Source organism: Schistocerca cancellata, chromosome 7 (genome assembly GCF_023864275.1).
Source record: "Schistocerca cancellata isolate TAMUIC-IGC-003103 chromosome 7, iqSchCanc2.1, whole genome shotgun sequence".
Classification (NCBI taxonomy): Eukaryota; Metazoa; Arthropoda; class Insecta; order Orthoptera; family Acrididae; genus Schistocerca; species Schistocerca cancellata.
The window spans coordinates 236,651,956-236,674,277 of record NC_064632.1 but is presented as its reverse complement, the minus strand read 5'-3'; the positions used below and the strand labels follow the sequence as shown (position 1 = coordinate 236,674,277).

The window sequence follows — 22,322 nt, the reverse complement described above, 5'->3', positions numbered from 1 at the left end:
GATATTTACCATCTTTCTTCATGTTAGGCCACATGAAACTGTCCATCACCAGGTGAGTGGTTGGATATGTTGGGGTGCGTCAAATAATGGAGTTCTTCGAAGACGAGTCAGCAAAATTGTTGAAGTGCAAGGGGTCGTGTCTGATTTTGTGAAACATCACAGAGGATCAGGTGGGTCACGCTAGGGATAAGTCGAAGTTCAATAAGTATGTTTTATGGATAGGACATGAATGAGGACTTGTAACTGTTGGTCTTGTTGTGCCTCAGCAAACTGTTCGTGTTTGGGATGAGATGACAAGGCGCTGATGTGTGAGAAATAGACTGCCACAAGGTTCTCCACCCTTTTCAGGTAGCAGATATCCATGGTAAAATGAGCAATATAGTCTAGGTTCGAAAACCGTTAGGGGAAAGTGTCCTTGGGAGGGTTTCGAATACAATCAGCGAGCAGATGATGATTAATGTACATAATCAGGGGGTGTCCTACATCTTGCCAGAAGTAGCACACTGCTTGGTAGAGTGCCAGTAAGTCCCTGTCACAGGCAGATAACTTGCTTCATGATGGCGCCAGAAAAAACAGAGTGACTGCTGAATGCTGTCTACCTCTTGTTGCAGCAAAGCACTGAATGACGAGTCACTCACATCTACTGTTATGATCAGTTAAGCATCAGGGAATGGGTGTGCGCAGGTGCTGTCCTGGGCAAGTCAGTATTTAACGTGTTCAAAAGCGGACAGCATCGTGATAATCCCTGTGAGTTTGCGTCTGCCACTGGTATTCTTGCTCATGAGGGCCTGCTTGAGCAGTGCTTGCAAGGATGCTGCCTGTGGAAGGTATCTTCTGTAGAAAGTTGTCATGCCTAAGAACCAAAGTAGCTCTTGATAGTTTTGTGTTGGCGGCAGTTGCTGACTAGTTCTACACATTGTGGTGTAGGTTAGATGCCCAAAGCATAAACAGTAAATCCAAAGGAGATGACTTCTTTGAGCTAAACTTGGCCTTTGTCTTCGTGGTTGGTGGTGCTGTTGTGAAAGACGATGTCGAGCACTTTTCTGAGGTGTATTTTATGGGAGGTATCAGCCAGTGAGAAAATTAAGGTGTCATCAAAATAAGAGTAACAGAATGGGAACTTTAATAGTAAACCATCAATGAAGCATTGCCATGTTTATGCTACATTCTTCAGTCTGTACAGCATAAACATAAACTTGAACAAAACGAAAGGCATCATAATGGCCATTTTGTGAATGTCTTCTGAACACGTAGGTATTTGTAGGTACAAAATACAATACATCAAAACAAAGGCTTTTACTAAATAATGGGTGTAAGTAGTCCTGACTGTCTGGTACCAGGTAGCTGTCCATAATGAAACGATCATTAAGAATTCTGCAATAATAGCACAGCCTGAGAGATCCGTTTTTTGTTGATACCAATTTTATGACTGAAGGCCAGGAACTGTCAGAGGGACGAACAATCCCAGTTTTTAAGAGTTTGTCCACTGTCACTTTGTAGGTAGTTGACGTAGTCTGCGACATACCAGGTTACTAGGCACGGTGATTGTCTTATGAAATGTTTCAGTCTTAATTGCACAGTGTATGAAATGTTCTTGTGGGGGAATGCTTGGATACATGGTAGAGAGTGGGAACACAAGTGGTGCAATACTGACCTTTGTAGTGGTAGATGGATGTGGTGTTCTGGGCCTCTCCATGAATGGCAGTAGAGGTGCTGAGTTGGCATGGTGTAGAAATATCAGCACGGTGGTAGTTACAGGTGTGGGTGGTTGATGTATATGGTAGAGGTGTTGTTGTGTCATGTAGAGTTCCTGCTCAATGTCTTGAATTCTGTATCGGATGAAATTCTTGTCATGTTCTATGTGAAAGTTAATTTCATGCATGTCGAATTAGAGTTGTTGACCGTATAGAATACGATCGATGGTGTGGAGGCACTTGTGAATGAGCCAGTGACCATCTGGTACATCTGAGGGAGGTAGGGGTTGGAGCGTGATGCGGGCTATGCCATTATGTGTGGGGGGGGGGGGGGTGTGGCCAACGACACCTGTGGCAGAGCGAAAGCAAGTTGTCTGAGTCAGTACTCTGCCAGACATGTCCATAACCAAACGGAAGTGATAGAGAAAGTCTGCACCGAATACTGGTTTGGCCACATTCGCCATGATAAATTTCCAAATGAATATACATCATTGAGGCTGAGGCCTAGTGTGCAAACCTGTGAGCCATTGACTCAGATTGCCAGATCATTTGCTGCACAGAACTGGACGGCGCATACGCTGACGTTTGACATGGTGAAGAGGTTGGCGAAGTACTGGCATTCGAACAAGTGTCAATGAGGTATAGTGGGCCACTGATGTGGTTGTGTACAAAGAGCCTGTTGACTTGGAAAGGTTGGGTGGATGCAGTCTGTTGTCATCGTTTTGGTTGTCCAGGTGACTTAGATATCCTGCACTGTCCAGTGCACCTTCTGCAGACTGTATGAGAACTTTGAGATGTTGCATGATGGACGAAAGTTGCGAGCAGAATCACTGTATCGTTCTTGGTACCAGCAAAAGTGACTTGGTGGGGCACAGTCAGTGGGGTTCTGCACAGGTGCAGGCCTGACATAATTGACAGTGTTCTTTATAGGGGCAGGTGTGGCGCAGATGGCAGGTAAGTGGGGATTTGTAGTGGCTGTGCTGAGGTCATCGCTGCAGTTGAGCATGATGACATCAGAGTTGGCGGAAGTCAGGTGAGGTCAGCTCAACTCGCGATTAGCCAATGGTCAGTTGTGGAGCCATTGTAGTTGCAAGTCACCCTTACTGCCATTGTTTTTTCATTATTAATGTATTTTCTATGCTTTATCATAGAATATATTCGATCAGCGAGTTTAAGGCGTGCATCAATGGATGACTGTGGCCAGTTGGACTTGTGGGGTTAACTTTGCAGTCCACAAGGCCCATAGTGTGTGGTGGGGTATTAGGTGAAGATCAATCTGTGTGCACAGACGACGCCATAGCTACTTTTGAGAAGAGATAGAGGACTTTGTACACAGATTACCATCCCCTGGCTGACACATTATGCAACCGGTTTGAGAACCCCCTCCCCCGACGCATTTTCGATACCTCGATATCATTCACGTTCATGACCGACTATGTGGACTATGTCAAAGATGTTGACAACGTTGTCATGGACTATTTGTCGCGCTTTGCCTCTTCCTCCACCCAGCTCGATTACGACGGATTGCCAAAGTGCACGATTCGGATTAAGACTTACAGAATCTCCTTCAGTCCCAGACACAAGCCCCAAACTTGAGCAATATAACTTTCCTGGCTTCAACAAATCAGCTTGGTGCGATGTGTCCACAACGGGGTATGATCAGTCGTCCCAAAACTTTTTCATATACAAATCTTCAGTCTCATCTTCAGTCTCGCACATCCTGGGGTATGGTAGTACATCGGCAAAGCAGGTGTCACACCATTCACCATTGTTGCCAGATGTATCCAATTTGGCGGCGATGACGTCATCCAGTATGGCGGCCTGTAGACTTGGCAACAGTGTATGACGTCATCCAAGATGGTGGCATGGACGTCAGCTGTTGACGCACAGCTGGCCGGAGTGGTCGAGCGGTTCTAGGCGCTACAGTCTGGAACCACACGACCCCTACAGTTGCAGGTTCAAATCCTGCCTCGGGCATGGATGTGTGTGATGTCCTTAGGTTAGTTTGGTTTAAGTAGTTCTAAGTTCTAGGGGACTGATGGCATCAGAAGTTAAGTCCCATAGTGCTCAGAGCCATTTGAAACATTTTTTGTTGACGCAAATACCATTATCCAAGGATGCGGCTGTTGACAGGAAAGTGCCACGCCCCCCCCCCTACCATGCCCCACTGGTGGAAAGTTCAAATTCCATCAGGACAATGCAGCGTCTACTAACCTAAGAAAATGGCAGGAAGATAGGTCATTTGGGCTACCTACAAAGACCTAAGTCTTCCTATCACCACCTCTTCCTAGGAACTGGCAGGAAGTTTCAATTTTGGAGGGAAGATAGGTCACTTGGGCTACCTCCACTAACCTAAGTCATCTGACCGCCACCTCGTCCTGGGAAATGGCGGGAAGAGCTGAGCTGAACATTAAGTCTATATTTTGCATGCACTATTTATTTCAACAATTAGAGGCATTACCACCATCAAGTGTAGTCGCCATGGCGTCCAGAGTCCAACTGAACTAGTACACAGTACTGCCATCAGAGGGCGCTGTCATCCGTTCTGTGTCGTAACCCAAGATGGCTGTCTGGAGGGGAAAATGACTCAGCCTGTGCTGGGCTGGTCGAGAGAGGAAGGAGTGCACTTTATTTATTTTGGAACAATTTATTTGTGGATGGATTTGAGATAGTATATTTATCACACTGATACAAAACACGCGCTCTGACATACTTGGGTCCATGCCACACAGCCTACATACCTGTAAACTACTCGTAAATTACCGAAATAACGCTCTGCATACACGCAAACAACTCCTAAACTACCGAAATAATTTCAGTACACAGCACACAGACATGCAAACTCCTCATAAATAATGCAGTACACTGATGGGCAGACACGAAATCAACTCATAAACTGTCCAAGCAACGCATAGCACAGGCTACAGACTTGCTTGCAAAATAATGTAACAGACACACAAACAACCAGAAACCCCGTGAAGTGATACGGCCATCAGCTTCTTGCACAGGTGTCGGTTCGGCTCTCTCAAGCATGAGGTGGGGGCATCCCTTTCCTAGTTGACCCCTGAGATATTCCTCTCGAAATACGTGACCAGATGGGAGCGGAAACGTATTTGCAGAGCACTGTCACTCCAAGGGCGCGCGAGCATCGACACCACCACAAGCCACCACCAGGCACAAGCCATCACTCTCATGCTGCTGCCGAAGGCATGGCAAAGTCACCTTTACAGTTAAAGTTCTTCGAGTGTTATCACAGCAGCCATCTTGAGTGAGATCAATCACGTCACAGTGCGATGTCTTGGATAATGGTACTTTGGGGTAATGTCCTTGTTTTCTGTGAGAGACAGTGGATCAGAAAGTCTTAATTTCAGTTTAGAACCTGACACAGACCTCGAAGTCGTGGCAGAAAAACAACATGTTTGGCATGTTAGAGCAGAAAAAAAACAATAATGTTTCAAACAACGAGACAGGGCCACAGGGCTCGTCTCTTGCGACTTACAGTATAGTCCACTGGATATGGCCATCCTCCTAGAGTACAGGTGATGGAACTTTAAACTCGTCTGTGCAATGATCAATGTCTGTATATTTGATAAAATCATCACATGTGCTCAATGCCTGCATGCATGTGGTCTTTGTTTTCGATGTATGGGAGGAGGGAGGTGCGGTAAAAATCTTACCTATTTCTACATGTTATGAATTTAGTTCAGCTTTTATGGTTCGTAATTTTTCTCTGATGGATGGTACAGAATAACGAAGATAGCATGTGATTTAGAACATTAAGTTACTATTATGGTCTAAAAAGGCATTATTCCAAAAGTAAGCAGAAGTTGGATGAGTTATTATCACAAAGACGTGTGTACACATATATGACTCGACATATGGTAGTAATCTAGATTTTGCTTTTGTGCTGAATAAGTCACAATAGTTTTACTTATGCTGGGATGAAGATGTCCATGAACTATCTTTACTAGCGATACAGATGCTTAGAAAAAGATGAGGGTTTCGTATCATATACCAAGTGCTGACAGAGAAAATTCATGAAAACATTCTGATGGTTTTGTACTTGATTTAGACAAACTATTATACAGCATTAAAGTAATTTCCTGTAATGTCTTGTTTGGTATAATTCAACTCATGCCAAACTGGTGCATGTAGCTCTCAACGAAACCTACAGAATTATAACAGACTGTATAAAATCCACTCAAGTCGAATGGCTTTACCACCTCGCAGGAATAGCACCACCACTCTCTGTATGGGCATGAACCGCATCAGCAACGACTGAAGTCAAGGAAGACTTTCCTTAGGACATCAAAGAAACTTGGAACCACTGCTGAAAAAGCTAGGTTACAACTATGGAGGGCTTCGACCTACCTTCCCCTGGTTGGAAAAGAGTTGTTGAAGCTTTACCTACAGGCCATGATAGGGAATGGACAAATTGGAAGTCCCTGTCTAGACTGAGATCTGGAGTTGGAAGATCAAAAGTTAACTTGGCAAGATGGGGATACACAGATAAAAATGTTATTCAGTGTGACTGTAGAGAATAACAGACAGTACAGCACATGCTTTGGTGTCGATTGTGCCCAGTCTCCTGTACAGAAGATAATCTTCAACAAGCACTGGAAGTGGTCAAGTTTTGGTCGAAAGTAATTTAATCATAACTTTGTAAAATGTATGTAGATGTACCTGTATGTTTCTGACACGAGAATAATAATAATAAAAAGAAGAAGAATAAAAGTAATTTATGGACGTAGAGTAATAATTGCATTTAAATTTTCTGTATAAAGGAATTTAAAATAATTCCCAATGTGCCAGTTGCAATGTGTGTGGTCTTGCTGTATTAATTTTGCAGGGAAAGCTTCAGTACTGTAACACATGTCTTGATACTTAATGCACAATGGTAATTAACTCGACCAAGTAAATTACAGCCCAAATGTAAACAACTGCTTATCCTTCACTCTACTTCTACAACGTGGTCACACACATGTATTACAAAAATAGCAATCACACGCTCTCTTTTAGATGGGTGAACGCTCTTAAGCACAACCGAAAAGTAATTAGCACCATAATTTCCCTTTGATAGCAGTCAGCCACTTTAATATACTCGATTACTCGCTAATCTGTTTACCGCATACAGATAACTGAGCGATCAGAATGAGGAAAATTACACGAATTTTATAGCTACGAATATACAATCATATTCCACTCGAGCATAGAGTTCCGTGTCAGTTGTTCGTCTGTTGTTTCAGCCGGGTGTGTATAGCAGCTAGTCATTACACCGGTTTCCGGTCCGAAATGTCAGCGGAGCCAGGGGGCTTACTAGCGCGAGATACTCCGCAAACGTAGCGCAGTAAAGAAAGATGACTATCGAACGTCAAATACATCATACTGCCGTATCTTTGAATAACGAACTTTGGTGAGTTTACACGATATGAAACGCGTGGTCTGTTTGTTTTGATTTGCGTGTGCTGCTACTGCTAAGTAGTGCTTGTGAACGAAGACGTTGACTCTCCTCTAATATTTGTTGGTATAATGAAGAATCAGAAATCGGATCTCACTTGGAATGCCGTGAGTATTGGAGAGGACTTACAGACATTGGGATTAGCCGGATTTGAGGAGCTTACGGAGTATGATGGTAACATAATTCAAACAGCATCGGATGCAAGCAATGACAGAAGCCTAAAGGTAAGACGGAATGTTTTCTGTAGGACGATCTTTATGGTGACATAGTCAATTTTCATAAATACAAATGGAAAGCAACAGAATCAGTGTGTTGATATGGAATAATCCGTATCACTTCAGGCAGAGGGTTACCTTCATAGTGTAAGATGTTATTGAATTTAACGTATGTTAAAATTCAGGAGTAAGTAAGAAACACATATTTTTTTGCTTTCTCCAAAAAAAATTCGTGACCCGAGATACAGGCCTCCAAAGAGGACACTGTGAACACCATTTGGAAGATGCTAATCTCGGAATTTTTAAAAAAATGCGGTATCTCTTTAACAGTTCTAGATACTTTGTTAGAGTTTATTTATTTGAAGGATAATTGCTTTATGATTACAACGGTATCCTCCATTTGGACATATCTGTCAAAGTTCTTATAGTGTCACCTTTTGAATTTTTTTTTCATAATTTAGAGAATTTTTTTTCCATAAACGCCAAAGTGAAAATTTTGATTTTTTTTTTCTGTTGATTAGTACCATGTAGTTCTCCATTCCCTGAAAAGAGCCGGCCGAAGTGGCCGTGCGGTTAAAGGCGCTGCAGTCTGGAACCGCAAGACCGCTATGGTCGCAGGTTCGAATCCTGTCTCGGGCATGGATGCTTGTGATGTCCTTAGGTTAGTTAGGTTTAACTAGTTCTAAGTTCTAGGGGACTAATGACCTCAGCAGTTGAGTCCCATAGTGCTCAGAGCTATTTGAACCATTTTTTTCCCTGAAAAGAAGAGATTCCAATTTTAAGTTGGATAGGTTTTATTTAAAAAAGTCATTTTTTTAACTTTCAGGAGTAAGGTATGTCTCCACTGAAGTGTTTGTTACAATTTTTATTTCTATTATCTTTCTTGCAGTTATTTCTGACCACTTTCTTTGTTGCAGTTATTTCTTTTCACTTTCGCTTGTTGCAGATATTTCTTACACTTTCTTGTAGTTTCTTGTCAGTTACGTTGCCCTGGTTGTTTATTGCAGGGTTCTGTATTGTATTTGTTTAGTGCTAATTTGTTTACTGAAGAGGCTTCAAAGAAATGTGAGACCATCCAGTGAGTTCTGTGTTTTCATGAGGAATTTACCAGTTGACACAGTTGCAGTGTGTTTTGTGAAAAGGACTGTTTGAAATGTCTTCTGACTGGGGCCACAGGAGAGTGAAGTGTGCTGACTATTTGCATATCCATAAAAGAGTGATATATAAGACAAACGAAAAAACAGACTTTGTTCAGGTCGGGAATAGGTGTTCTCATTTGAAGACTCTGTTTCAAAGTGAAGATGTTTCCAGTGACGACTTTTTGTGTTCTAAATGTTTTGACAGAATAACGACAATGATAGTATCTGAACAAGATGAAGCCTCCCATGGTGCAGAAGATGCAGATTTTGCATTAATAGAGGAAGAATTAAATACTCTGAATAAGTCAACTACAGAGGAAGTTCCTTTTAAGAAACTGTGGTCAGTGAAGTTCCCTCTTCTTCTTACCTCCTTGGATAAAATACCATAGAGTGGCAGTGAGACGTCAATGTGGCAGACGAGTCATAAGCTCTATGCATCAAGAAAGCACAGAGAAATTATTAAAGCTATGGATGAATACGCTACAGCAAAACTGACCACAATCTTCATAGTAGAAATTCTATCTTCAGACGAAAATGAACCAAAGCACTTTTGCACCTCTTGCCAGGAATTTTTCACAAATATCTATTCAGCTATTAAATATTGTGCATCCTACAGTGAAAAGGTGCAAGTTTTAATTATTATTCCGGAGACATTTTCAAAGAAAACAATTTTGAACCACGTTCCATCAGTATCAAAGTACATGGCAGGCAAATCAAGGTATGTGAGGTCTGTAAAAGGAGTCTTTGGAAGACCAGATCCCTTTTGTGGTCGTCCCGTAAAAGCAGCTCAAGTGAAACAGTGCAGTCATTTTATCTGGAAGAAAAATGGGACTGTTCTCGCGGGAGTGACACCAAAAAGGACTCTACAACTGTAACAGTTGAAGGTCAAAAAGTTGTGAAAGTGAAGAGTTACAGGACCACAGTATTAAAGAAACTTTTACAATTTATAAGAGCAACTAAACAACTTCACATACTGGAAGATGAAAATTGTATGCACTGTGACCTAAGTGGGTAGTTCCACACCCAGCTGGAAATGTCTTGTTTATGTGTGTACTGCATGAATTTTGAACTTTGTGTGGTAACTTTGAAGAACTTACTGAAACATGTGACATATGACACCTGGTTGGGTGTGTGAAGTATTTAGTAGTCTGTGATGTAAAGGGAGAGACTCGTTTGTTTCAAGAATGTGGTGTTTGCCCTGGCCTAGAAGACATAGCAGGTAACTCTGCAGAAATTACATATGTGACATGAGAGGAAACTAAACTAATTAAGAAAAATTTTACCCTTGACAGTTTCATTGATAACCTGGTAAATAGTCAATGAAAGCAGTAACACACCAGCATGTGGAGAAACAACATCACCACATTGCAGAAATGAAAGGGTGTGTGCAGCCTCAAGATGTTTAGTGCTTCACTGTGATTTTGCTGAGAACTGGTCTGTAATTCTCCCACAAGAAATACAAGGGTGTCATTGGAGTAATGACAGGTTTCAATTTTTACAGAAGGGACATATTTTTAAAACAAGACCACAAATGTTGCAGTTATAAGTGATGACACAGGACGGGTTGACAGAAGCGTCCGATCCCACGCGTCGGTTTTGACCCGTGACGTAAGGGTGTTGTCGTGTGTGACGTCATGATGGCGCGGAGTTTGGTTTGAGTGTGGCTGTCTCCAGTTCTGTTTTATCTTATTTTGTTTACTTTTCTGATCTGTTCGTTCTATCTCGTGAGATTTTTTTTAAAATTTAAAAACGCTTATTACTTATTATTATTACTTATTATCTGTTTCCTCCTATTTCTGTTTTAGTTTATTATATTTATCTTTCTGATCTGTTTGTTCTATCCCGTGAGATTTAAAAAAAAAAAAAGACAAAAAACACTAATCAGCTACTGAAGCATCTTTATCTTCTATGGGTTGCAGGGGTTACGACCCCTGGGGAGGTGGGTGGGTATTCATGCATGGCTGTCTTCACTTACACGTTGTAGCTACGCAAGGTGTCTAAATTTGTTTATATTTAGTTTGCCCCCCCACCCAAAACACCCCATTTCCCGTGCTTGTCCCGTTAGTGTCATTAGGCTTCTTGTGGAAAGTGTGTGTGTTTGTTTTTAATTCCGCCATATTTGTGACGTCATGGGTCAAAGCAGACGGGCGGGATCGGACGCTTCCGTATTTCCCACAGGACTTGACTCAGCACATGCTTTGCCAGCAATGCGCAAAATTCTTCAACTGCAAACAGGGGCAGAGAAGATCATCATTATTTCTGATGGTGCTCCTCGTCATTATAAATCTTTACCAGCTGTTTGAATGTAGTGAGTTGCTTGTGCCAACTGACTGGGTATACAGAGCTACTGGTTATGGGAAGGGGCCTTGTGATGGTGTAGGCGGTCTGCTTAAGCACGATGCTACAAAACATAATATTTCCAGACGAAATACAGCTGTGATTCAGAATGCTGAGAGTTATATGAGAGTCGTGAAATCTTACACACCAGCAGCCCTCATTCTTTTATCCAAAGAGGAAATCTAAGAATTTCATGGGCAGAAAAAGGAAGAATGGTCCAAACAAACTACTCCTGTGAAATGAATTCAGAAGACACATTTTTGGGATCAGAGTGATGGGCGAACTCATATTGCACGCACTTTAAAGAGCAAGAAACAAGAAATTTTGTTCGCTTGGCCAACACCTCGGAAACACCAGGATAATATTCATATTCACAACCTGAGAAAGGGGGTGTTTGTGGCCCATGTGTATGACTGTTACTGGTGTATTGCAGAGATTATAGACACCAGTTATTAGTTAAATGAAATTGTACTGAATTTTATACTACCACATGGACCAGCGGCTGGATATAGGTTTCCAGCTGAAGGACAGCAACAATGCCATCAGTGCTCACTTCCTGTTCACAATGTTCTGAAGATTGTAAGTACTCCATTTCCTATTGGTTCAACAGGTAGGCATCAATCTATCAAAGGAAGATACTGAAGCAGTGGAACAAATTGTTAGTTCATTGACTGACGAATTTTAGTACAAAACAGAGTGCACAGTAGTTGTATACGTTGAAAACTTTAAGTCTTTGGACCTTTCACATTCATTTTGGAACCACTTACAATGCTTGAAAAATAAGTCTCTTATTCATTTTTCAAAACTAAAATTATGTTAAATAAGGCTAAATTTTGATTTTTATGAGCCTGTTATGTGATGATAAAATAGGTTTTATGTATGGCAAAAATTTCAATTGTATATAAGACCTGTTCAACCTAAAAGTGGAAGCTCTCCTATTCAGGGAATGTAGAACTATATCGTACTAATCAACAGAAAAAATATCAAAATTTTATGGAGTGGCATTTTTGAAAAAAGAATTGTTTTTCTATAAATTAGAAAAAAGTTCAGAATGCTATAGTAAAAGAACTTTGACAGTTAAGTCCAAATGGAGGATTTCTTTGTAATCATAAAGCAATTATCTTTCAAATTAAAAAAAAAAAAAAAAAAAAAAAAAAAAAAAAACTTCTAGAACTGTTCCAGAGATACAGCATTTTAAAATGTTTCCCAGAATTGGCATCTTCAAATCGTATGCACAGTGTCATCTTTGGAGGGCAGTATCTCGGAGCAGAAATTTTTTTTGGAGAAAACAAGAAAATATGTGTTCCTTACTTGGTCCTTCATTTTAACATATGCTAAATTCAATAACATCCGAGACTATGAAGGTAAGATTTTTTCCTAACCTGCCTGAATTGATATGGTCTACGCCACCCTATAAGCATGTGTAACTACCTCGTTAATTATGATTAGAATATTTGTTACCATAAAACCCTACTTCATCCTACATGTTGCAATTCTTTAGCACATGTATCAAAACAACCCTCTGGATTATCCTTCCCATATGTAAATTTCATGTTAATTGTACTAGTGAAGTGCATCCCTCATTTACACATCTGACCAAAAATCAGAAACATTGGCTCAATATTCATATGTTGCCTCCAAAGCCTCATCGGATGACGACCAATCATTTTTCTCCTCCTCGCATGATAATACATTGTAGCTGTACATGTGTAGGTGACGCTCATGGTTACTGTGTGTATGTTTACAAACAATATCAGCGTTGACCTTCCAATTGGTACAGAAACAGTCAGGTAGCAACACACCTGCATGGCATATTGGGGTATGCAGTGCTTTTGTTGATGTGATTCTCCTTTCACACCATTCCCAGCCCCTTGCTACATGAGTGACACCAGGATTTGTAGGTTTTTCGTAAGGAATGTTGAGATATTTGAGTGCTGTTGTTTTGTTAAGATTATTTTCTTTTCCATAACACACTCAAAAATATCAAGAATATGCCATGTAGAGCATTTTAATCACCTTCACCTTGGTTAATGCACAAGTGAATTTTGCATCATGTATTATTAAACTTTGTGTTTTGTTGTGTCAGTAATGGAGGTGGCCAGACAGACATCTACAAAAAGGCAACACATTAATAAGCTTATTTACAATGTGTACACAGAGTAATTAATTTATACATAACTTTTATTGCTGTAGGTTTTTCTGTGGAGCTGAGCTATACACGATGAGAGTAAAGCTCTTGATCCTAACAAATAGTCTTGAATGCTGATATGGTTAGGTGTGTTTCTGAATATTAGTAATGTCATTCTGCATCACTGCAGTCTTCCACACTAAGGTTAAGCTGTCTGTAGGTAAGTCTAAGGATGCAACGGCCAATCAGAGTTGTGTACAATGAGGTCATGCCAACTTCTGTCCTCCGGTGGCATGTATGAATGGTGCTACCCATTGGAGAACACAGAACAAAGGAAGAGTGAGATGTCATCAATACCGCATTTTCAGTTTCAACTTTCGCTTCTTTTTTAGCAATGTTAATTTCACTGTCCTACAGTAAAACCATTTGTAAAAATGCTCCATGAACTGTAAAACACATAGTGACAACAACCAAACAATGGAGAATCCAGGATGGAATGTAACAATATTATGGAAAGGATAGTTGCTAGTCACCATACAGCAGAGATGCTGATGTGTCTATCTGCGACTCAGCATCTTCACTATATGGTAATACAGTAACAACTAGTTGCTTTCATTGACTTTTAACTTGCTGCTAAATGTGTCTAAGCTCAATGTAACAGCTGTTGTAAGTGCAGGTTTCTCAACTTAGCTCTCTTCGGACAAAATGCTGGATTTTTAATTTCAGTTACCTTTACAAGATTTCCTCATAATTTGAACATTTACATAATGCACAGACAATATTATGTGAAACACTATCAGTTTTGCTGTAAAACTGGGATTTTTACTTATCTGCATCTACATACATACTGTGCAAGTCTTCATGCAGTACATGATGGAGGATACCTTGTGCACTGTTAGTCGGTCCCTTCCTTGTGCCACTCACAGATGGAATGTGGGAAACACTACAGTCCTTATTCTTCCGTAGGAATCGTGATTTCTCTTATGTTGTCTTCATGGTGTTTTCGCGAAATGTTTGTTGCTGGTAGTAGGATCATTTACAATCTGTTGCAAATGTGATTCAGGACACTGTCCTTGCTTTCAAAGACACGGTGAGATTTCTGGGACTCATTTTTGACTCGAACCTTATGTGGTTACCTCATCTTAAAGACCTGAAATGACGGTCGCTTAAGGCTTTAAGTATTTTAAAATGTCTTAGCCACAGTACATGGGGAGCCGACAGGACTTGTGTGCTCCAGTTTTGCAGGGCGTTTGTGTGATCTCGGCTCGATTATGGGTGCACGGTGTATGGGTCTGCGAGGCCTTCTTACTTAAAGATGTGGGACATTGTGCACCATGAAGGGCTTCAGTTGGCCACTGGGGCATTCAGAACTAGCCCCATACCAAGCCTCTGTGCAGAGGCTGGTGAACCGCCACTTCATATGCGGCAGCGGCTACTTATGGTGCGCCAGGCTTATAAAACTTTGTTCACACCATGCACACCTGCATACCATACATCTACATCTACATCTACATCCATACTCCGCAAGCCACCTGACGGTGTGTGGCGGAGGGTACCTTCAGTACCTCTATCGGTTCTCCCTTCTATTCCAGTCTCGTATTGTTCGTGGAAAGAAGGATTGTCGGTATGCCTCTGTGTGGGCTCTAATCTCTCTGATTTTATCCTCATGGTCTCTTCGCGAGATATACATAGGAGGGAGCAATATACTGCTTGACTCTTCGGTGAAGGTATGTTCTCGAAACTTTGATAAAAGCCCGTACCGAGCTACTGAGCGTCTCTCCTGCAGAGTCTTCCACTGGAGTTTATCTATCATCTCCGTAACGCTTTCGCGATTACTAAATGATCCTGTAACGAAGCGCGCTGCTCTCCGTTGGATCTTCTCTATGTCTTGTATCAACCCTATCTGGTACGGATCCCACACTGCTGAGCAGTATTCAAGCAGTGAGCGAACAAGCGTACTGTAACCTACTTCCTTTGTTTTCGGATTGCATTTCCTTAGGATTCTTCCAATGAATCTCAGTCTGGCATCTGCTTTACCGACAATCAACATTATATGATCATTCCATTTTAAATCACTCCTAATGCGTACTCCCAGATAATTTATGGTATTAACTGCTTCCAGTTGCTGACCTGCTATTTTGTAGCTAAATGATAAAGGATCTATCTTTCTGTGTATCCGCAGCACATTACACTTGTCTACATTGAGATTCAGTTGCCATTCCCTGCACCATGCGTCAATTCGCTGCAGATCCTCCTGCTCAGCTTCCTCTGGCATGGTTATTTCATAACCGGCAACGAGCGACGCGGCCCTATGCGATTTGCGCATAGGATTGCCTCTCTGTTATGGATATGGCTGATCTTAATGTTTTCTGTCGCAGTTGGAGCAGATTTCCACATTGGCTCCTCCAGAGACGCAGACTTATTTTAGATTTGACTAATTTTAAGAAAGATAGTGTGCCAGATTTTACATTCCAATCTCAGTTTTTTAACATTTTAGATTAGCATCACGGTTTTACCGTCGTGTACACTGATGGCTCCAAACAGGAGAATTTCCTTGGCTGTTCTGTAGTGTTCCCTGATCATGTTACCCAGATTCGCCTCCCTGATGAATATACCATTTTCGCAGCGGAGCTCCATGCAATTCTGAAGACACTGGAGCGGATGAATCGTGTTTGGGGCATTCAGTTTCTCCTCTGCTCCGATTCTCCTAGTGCCTTACAATCATTGCAGAATCTCTACCCAACTGAGGAGATTGTCCAGCTGATATATGACCAACTGTACTTGCTCCAACGGCAGGGTAAAGAGGTGTCCTTCTGCTGGGTGCCTGGCCATGTAGGAATATGGGGCAATGAACAGGCCGATCGGGCAGAGAGCAGGATGTGGTCCAGTGTCCTATTCCCTTGCAGTGAGTCATTTCTGCACTCCACAAGAAGTGCATGGAGTTGTGGGAGGAAGACTGCTGGCGGTGACGGCCAATAAACTGCAGTTGGTGAAGTCAAAAACTCGGCCGTGGCGTACCTCCTGCCGGGTGCTCAGGCGGGAAAAAGTGACCCTCATGTGTCTTCGGATTGGGCACAGTCCTCTCACACATAGCTTTCTATTATGGCAGGAGGATCCCCCCTTTTTTGTGATGCTTGTGGTGTGCACATCTCTGTCTGGCACATTTTAACAGACTGCATTTTATACCATGATACAAGGGCAGAAGCACAAGTTAATGGGGATCTGCCCTTTGTTTTAGCTAATGATGAGATGTGTGTGTTTAGGGTTTTAAAGTTTTGTGATGTGTCTGGACTCTGGCTTAAACTTTTAGGCTGGAGGTTTTAGTGTATTGCACAGTAGCTGGCTCCTCCCTTTTTCCTTGTGGTCAGTCAGCCACTACCATCTGCTATATTGTTTTAGCTCCCTCTACCACTTTCTTCCTGGGTTGTCAATGTTTTACTGCTGGCGTCATGCTTCATCCCACACTTCGGTGTGGGTACGCACATATTTTTCCAAGCTTGTTTCCTGTGTCTTACGTTCTGTTTTATCTTATTGTTCTGAGTCTTTTCTTGACACCTGTCTCAATCTGTTACTGAGCGGGCGCTAAAGACCTTGCTGTCGTGCGCCCTTAAAACCCTCGCCATCCATCCATCCATCCATCCATGTAAACTTCCTCAGCAGTGCATCGCGAAAAGAACATCTTCCATCCAGGGATTCCAACTTGAGTTCACAAAATATATCTATAGTATTTGCATGTTAATTAAACCTACAGGTAATAAATCTAGCAGCATGCTCTGAATTGCTTCAGTAATTTCCTTATACAGAAGATCCCAAATACTCAAGTAGAACTCAAGAACAAATTGCATCTCTTTTGCAGATGAGCTACACTTTCATGGAATTCTTCCTATAAACCAAAGTCAAACACTGACCATGCTTGCAACCAGCTTTATGTGCATGTTGCATTTCACGTCACTTAGCAACATTACACTTTGTAAGATTTTTAATAGATGTGTGTGACCAAGCAGCCATATCAACAGTACTGTATTTGAACATTACAGAACTATTTTTCATAATGTTCTGCAATAATTAAGTTTTTTCCAAATTTTCACTACCATTTATCACACCAAATACAGGTTTTTAATACACAGCGTGAAAAGCTTGTAAGGGTGTTGGAGGGGAACTTTTGCTGAGAAATAATTATTAAGAAAAAAATTGAATACTTTGCACTGTTTCTGAATTATTTAACTTTGAAGTTAGCCAATCAGTTTGTCATGCACGCAAATTCAAGAAGCATGGCAGAGGAAGTGTCACTATGACTGTTCTTTGTTATTTTCCTCATTTTAACTTTAGTGCATGGAGTTTTTGAATTGCTGCTTCCCCTTTTTGATTTCATGCACAGATCTTGTCCTCGGGCTCCTCTCTGTGTATCAGAAGATACACCTTGACCTGTTCTCTCCACCTGAATGGAACACAAACTTTAACATCTGTTTTCTTTGAGTCCTTCATGGGTATCCTAATTCAGAGAACATCTGCACAGACTTCTAGAATTATTGGTATCGTTGGGTACGCCTGTGTTTAATGGTGATTAAGAACTATAATCACTGCCAAATGTATACAGCATTTTCTTGCAGAACTGACACTCATCACCCATACCTTGTGACACATTGGAACCCAAGGGAGTAAAATGTTCTATTGTGTTTTGACTCATTGAGCTGTCTTTAAGCTATTAACCTTCAAGCTATGTGCAGAGCACATTAGTTTTGATCATCAAAGGTCTGCTATCTGGACTCCATGATGTTGGTGCCACTATAACATTCATCTGGACACCAAACTATGATGGCATGCCAGGAAATGACCAAATTGCTAAGGAAACAACTACAGTTACTAGACATTGTTTTTTATTCACAAAATATGCTTAGTGACAAACATAATAGTGTGGCAGGAAGAGAAGCCTCCATCACCAAAATTAGTTGCTGTTTTGTGGTGACTTGCTTTCATGCAGCAACTGTACATCCCTGTCACAGGGCGTAATGTGGTTAGGCAGTGATTAAACAAAAATATATGGCAATGCGGGCTGGCAACAGTTTACAATACTTTACTAAAAGAAATATTGCATGACTGAACTTAAGTGTGAAGCTAGTGCGTGACTATACTTTAAATTTCATTTGCACTGAATTTCCTTTAACTCTGGTTTAGTCCTGAATCCAGTGAACAGTAACTATGATTACTTGTAGAATATCCAGTTCAGCTCCTCTTGGCTGTTGTAGACATAGTCCTGATGCTGTCTTGATGTACTGTTGATATTCCGGATACTGGGTCTGTTTGCCTCTGTATATCTGCATTTGGTGGATGGATACCCATTTAAGATCTCATCATCATCATCATCTTCATCATTTAAGACTGATTATGCCTTTCAGCGTTCAGTCTGGAGCATAGCCCCCCTTATACAGTTCCTCCATGAGCCCCTATCCAGTGCTAACATTGGTGCCTCTTCTGATGTTAAACCTATTACTTACCCATTTAAGATCTGTTCGAGTGACTTATGGATCTATTCGAGTGATTTATGATGATTGCATAAAATAGTCCGTGTTTTGTGCATCCTCTGTGACATGGTGTTGATGGCAGTCACCTGGGTGCACACCATGCATTGTACTAATTAGTCTCGGCTGTCTTAAATAGATTACTTTTCTTTTTCCTTCCATAAAAGAAGAGTGGTTTCCTAGTATTTGGTGCATTCCTGCCCTGCTTGTTATTTCCTTTGTCAACTAATGGACTGCAGTAACATGCCATAGCAAATAGCTCTGATACTCAAATAGTTTCTAGTTTATCCTCCTTCCCATTGCCATTAACTCATACATCTGTCAATGACTCTTAGTCCAAGATAACATGCTGTGTCCTTCCTACCAGTAAATCCTTAATTCACTCACAAATTTCATTTGATACACTTGTGAATTGTTTTTGTTAGTAAGTGTTGACAGGATAACTAAGTCAAATGTTTTGTGAATGTCAGTATTTACTGCAACTTCCAGGATTTCGTGGGAGAAAGGCATATGAGTTGGGTTTTACATTACTGATGTGAACACCATCCCTGCTGGTTAGCATGGAGGAGGTCATTCTGTTCAAGGCACTTTGTGATGTTTGACCTCAGAATACTCACTAAAATTTACTCCTCATGGATGTCAGCTGTATTGGATAATAATTTGGTTGTTCAGTTCTGCTGCCCTTCTTGTAGACTGGTGTAACCTTTTTTGTGTCAGAGCTCTTCTGTTTGAGAGGGGATAATTCGGCTGCAAATTTTTCCATTGGACCCTGAGGCCTTGTTTAATTTTACTCAGTTCAGCTCTCTCTCAGTGCCACTGACGTCTGTAATTTTTTTTTTTTTTTTTTTTTTTTTTTTTTTTTTTTTTTTTTTTTTTTTTTTTTAAAGAGAGTTAACCTGGTCATGACTCCTGGAGCTTCCTGTGTAAAGGAAGATTGGGAAACTGAGTCCAGCATTTCTGTGTTTACTTTGCTACCCTCTGTCCCAGCTTTTGTGTTATCTACCAGTGACTTATTACAAACTTTGGAGCCACTGACAGTCTTTACTTATTATCAGAATTTCTCTGAGTTTTGTGAGATTCTGCTACAATAGTCATTGAAGATTCACATATTGGCCTTTTGACATACAAACACATTTCATTCAGCATCTCTTGACCTATAACTCTATGGTTTTCTATAAAACTGTGATGCAGTAGTCCCTGTTTCATAATAAGTTTCTTCATAGTGACTGTATACCATAGAGGGTCCCTCTCATTATGAACTTTTCTGTTAAGTAAATACCTGTTTTGCTTAATCAGCTACTCTTCTAAAATTGAACCACAGTTTCTCTACAGTTTGCTCCTACGAGTTGTTATATTTTGAGTTCTGTCTTGAGGTAACCCACTGCTGCATCTATATCTGGTTCAGTGAACACATAAAACTTTCTACTTTTTTTAGTTGCCCTTTATTCTTGAATAATCATTGTTGCTGCAACTGCCTCATGGTCACTCATATCCAGATCAGTGTGAACATTGACAAAGAGGTCAGTGGATTTTTGCCATTAGGTTAAATATATTTCTGTTATGAGTGGGCTTTTGAACTGTTTCTATTGCAGGATGTCTCGTCTTTTCCGTAGCTTACAAAATTGTAATTGTCCTAGTTCATTGATGGATGATTAAAGTCTCCACCAATAACTATGGAACAAGATGGTCCTGGGCAGTTTCATCTCAAATTATACAGGGCATGTCAATTCTTGATCATGAATTTCCCTGGAAAAAATATATTTTAGACCTCTGTATCATATGTTTTAAGAAATAAAATATTTTCATTTAATCTGGTTTTTGTAAATAGTAAAGTCCTTTGAAATATGTATGTTTTGTAAATAACTCTCAAAACAATAGAGAGCTAAAAAACCCTAATAAACCAAAAGTACTGGAGACCTGGCAGATGTGTTTCTTTAAAGCCACATTATATGTTCAGATTTAGTTCGTGCACACACACACACATACACACACACACACACACACACACACACACACACAGGCTTTCTTTTAATTTACAAATCTAAGAAGAAATTGTTTTATTACCAGATACAACTGATATAATTGTAAATGAATCTTCTCTGCTCCAGCTATCTGTGTTATGTAAATATTTATTATTAAAAATTTAAAAAATCACATTTTTATGGGTTTTTGCGAATTATTTACTTAAAAAATCCCATCACAAGACTTACTAAAACTGTAGATATTGTGTTTGGTTAATGTGTTAGTAGTAATTGCAATCAAAGTGAGCAATATCATTCTGTGTGAAGTGTTAGAAATTTTTCAACATTCTACATATTTCACATAATTGTATTGTAAAATATGCATGTTGGCAACATTGTTTCCAGCTCTCCTCTGTTCATAACAGACAAGTGAGAACTTGTACATTAATCATCCTGCATAGAGTTCTGTGTTTGGTTTGAACTTTTCGTTAGATACAACCAAAATGGGTAATATGCCAGCTAATGACGGAAGTATGCACATGCATTTACTGCACTAATTTGAAACTTGTGTGTTTCACCATAAGTAGTGTCACAGGGAAGAACAACACAGAGATGGCCCTGATGCTTATGTTTACATGTCAAGAGCCGGAAGATAAATGCTGATGGCAGTAGTGTGCAGTGTGTCATGCTGCTGAAGGGCTGATTGTTGAAGCATCACACCTTCAGGACACTGACAATGATGTAACATATGCATTGTGGGAGGGAGGAGAGTTGGTGTAGAAGACAGTGGAGCTAGGGAAGTGTGTCACAGAGATTAGGTGTTGAGTCATAAAAGGAGAAGCTTGTCACTATATCTGCAGGGTTCAGAGACAGGACAAAGCAGAAGTAAAATCAGCCTTATCCCAGACTACTGACACATTAGTTCTTCATATCGACTTTGCTGAGAACTGGTCTGTTGCTTTGCAGAACGAAGTTCCAAGTTACCACTGACACAAATCACAAGTGTCAATATTCATATGCGTTGCTCACTTCCATGGAACATCACACTGTTTTGCTATGGTCAGTGATGATCTCATTCATGGCAGCACGATAATTGGTGACATAGCATATAGGGGCCACCCATTTCCTAAATGTGTGTGTGTGAGACTGATGGGGCAGCATCTCATTTTAAAAACCACTTTCAGCTTTATGAGCTTGGAAAACACTATGCAGGAATTGAGACTAAAAAATAGATATTTTGAGCAACAGGTCATGGAAAAAATGCGACAAGATTTAATCTCCAACATGAAGTTGATGATGTTACAGGATGCGGTGTGGGAACTTCCTTATTTGAAATGTGCGGTAGACAGCTGCTGTTACTCATTGATGTGTGGGTTTCAGTGAAATCAAAAGTGCGAGACATAACTTTTTTTTTTTTTTTTTTAAAAAAAGGTTACTTTAGTAGCGACCATGCAGTGGGAAAGAGAGCAGCGCGTGTTCGCCGTTATTGTCTATTTTCAAATGGACATTTGGTCACATCAGAACTCAGCGCACATTCAGGAAACAGTTTTACATCATGCCTGCAGGTTGTGTTCCTGATGGGAAGTCAATTGTTATGTATGTAGACACCTTTATGGATACTGGAAGCGTACAGAAAAAGAAACAGGACCTTCAAGAACCACCAGAATGACTGAAAACATCGAGAGGCTAAGGATGTCGATTTTGAATTCTCCCAAGCGATCTGCACTTAAAGATGCAGCTGCCCTTACAATTTCTGAACTCACAGTGAGACAAATTCCTCATGAAGAGGTGAAATTTCATCTGTAGAAACTGTCAGTGGTGCACACACTTCATTCTTGTGATTTTGTTTTACGAAAAAATGTGTGTGAAGC

At 40.7% G+C, this 22,322-nt stretch overlaps 1 protein-coding gene across 1 annotated transcript in view; it reads left to right on the top strand.

The window, feature by feature from the left end:
• Window positions 1–7,139: 7,139 nt before the first annotated feature.
• LOC126092140 (ATP-dependent RNA helicase DDX24) overlaps window positions 7,140–22,322 on the top strand; it is a 69,481-nt gene continuing 54,298 nt past the window's right edge. The window contains exon 1 of the mRNA XM_049907606.1: window positions 7,140–7,376. Within this exon, the coding sequence (XP_049763563.1) occupies window positions 7,224–7,376 (153 nt within the window). The 5' untranslated portion in view covers window positions 7,140–7,223. The remainder of the gene's footprint in view (window positions 7,377–22,322) is intronic.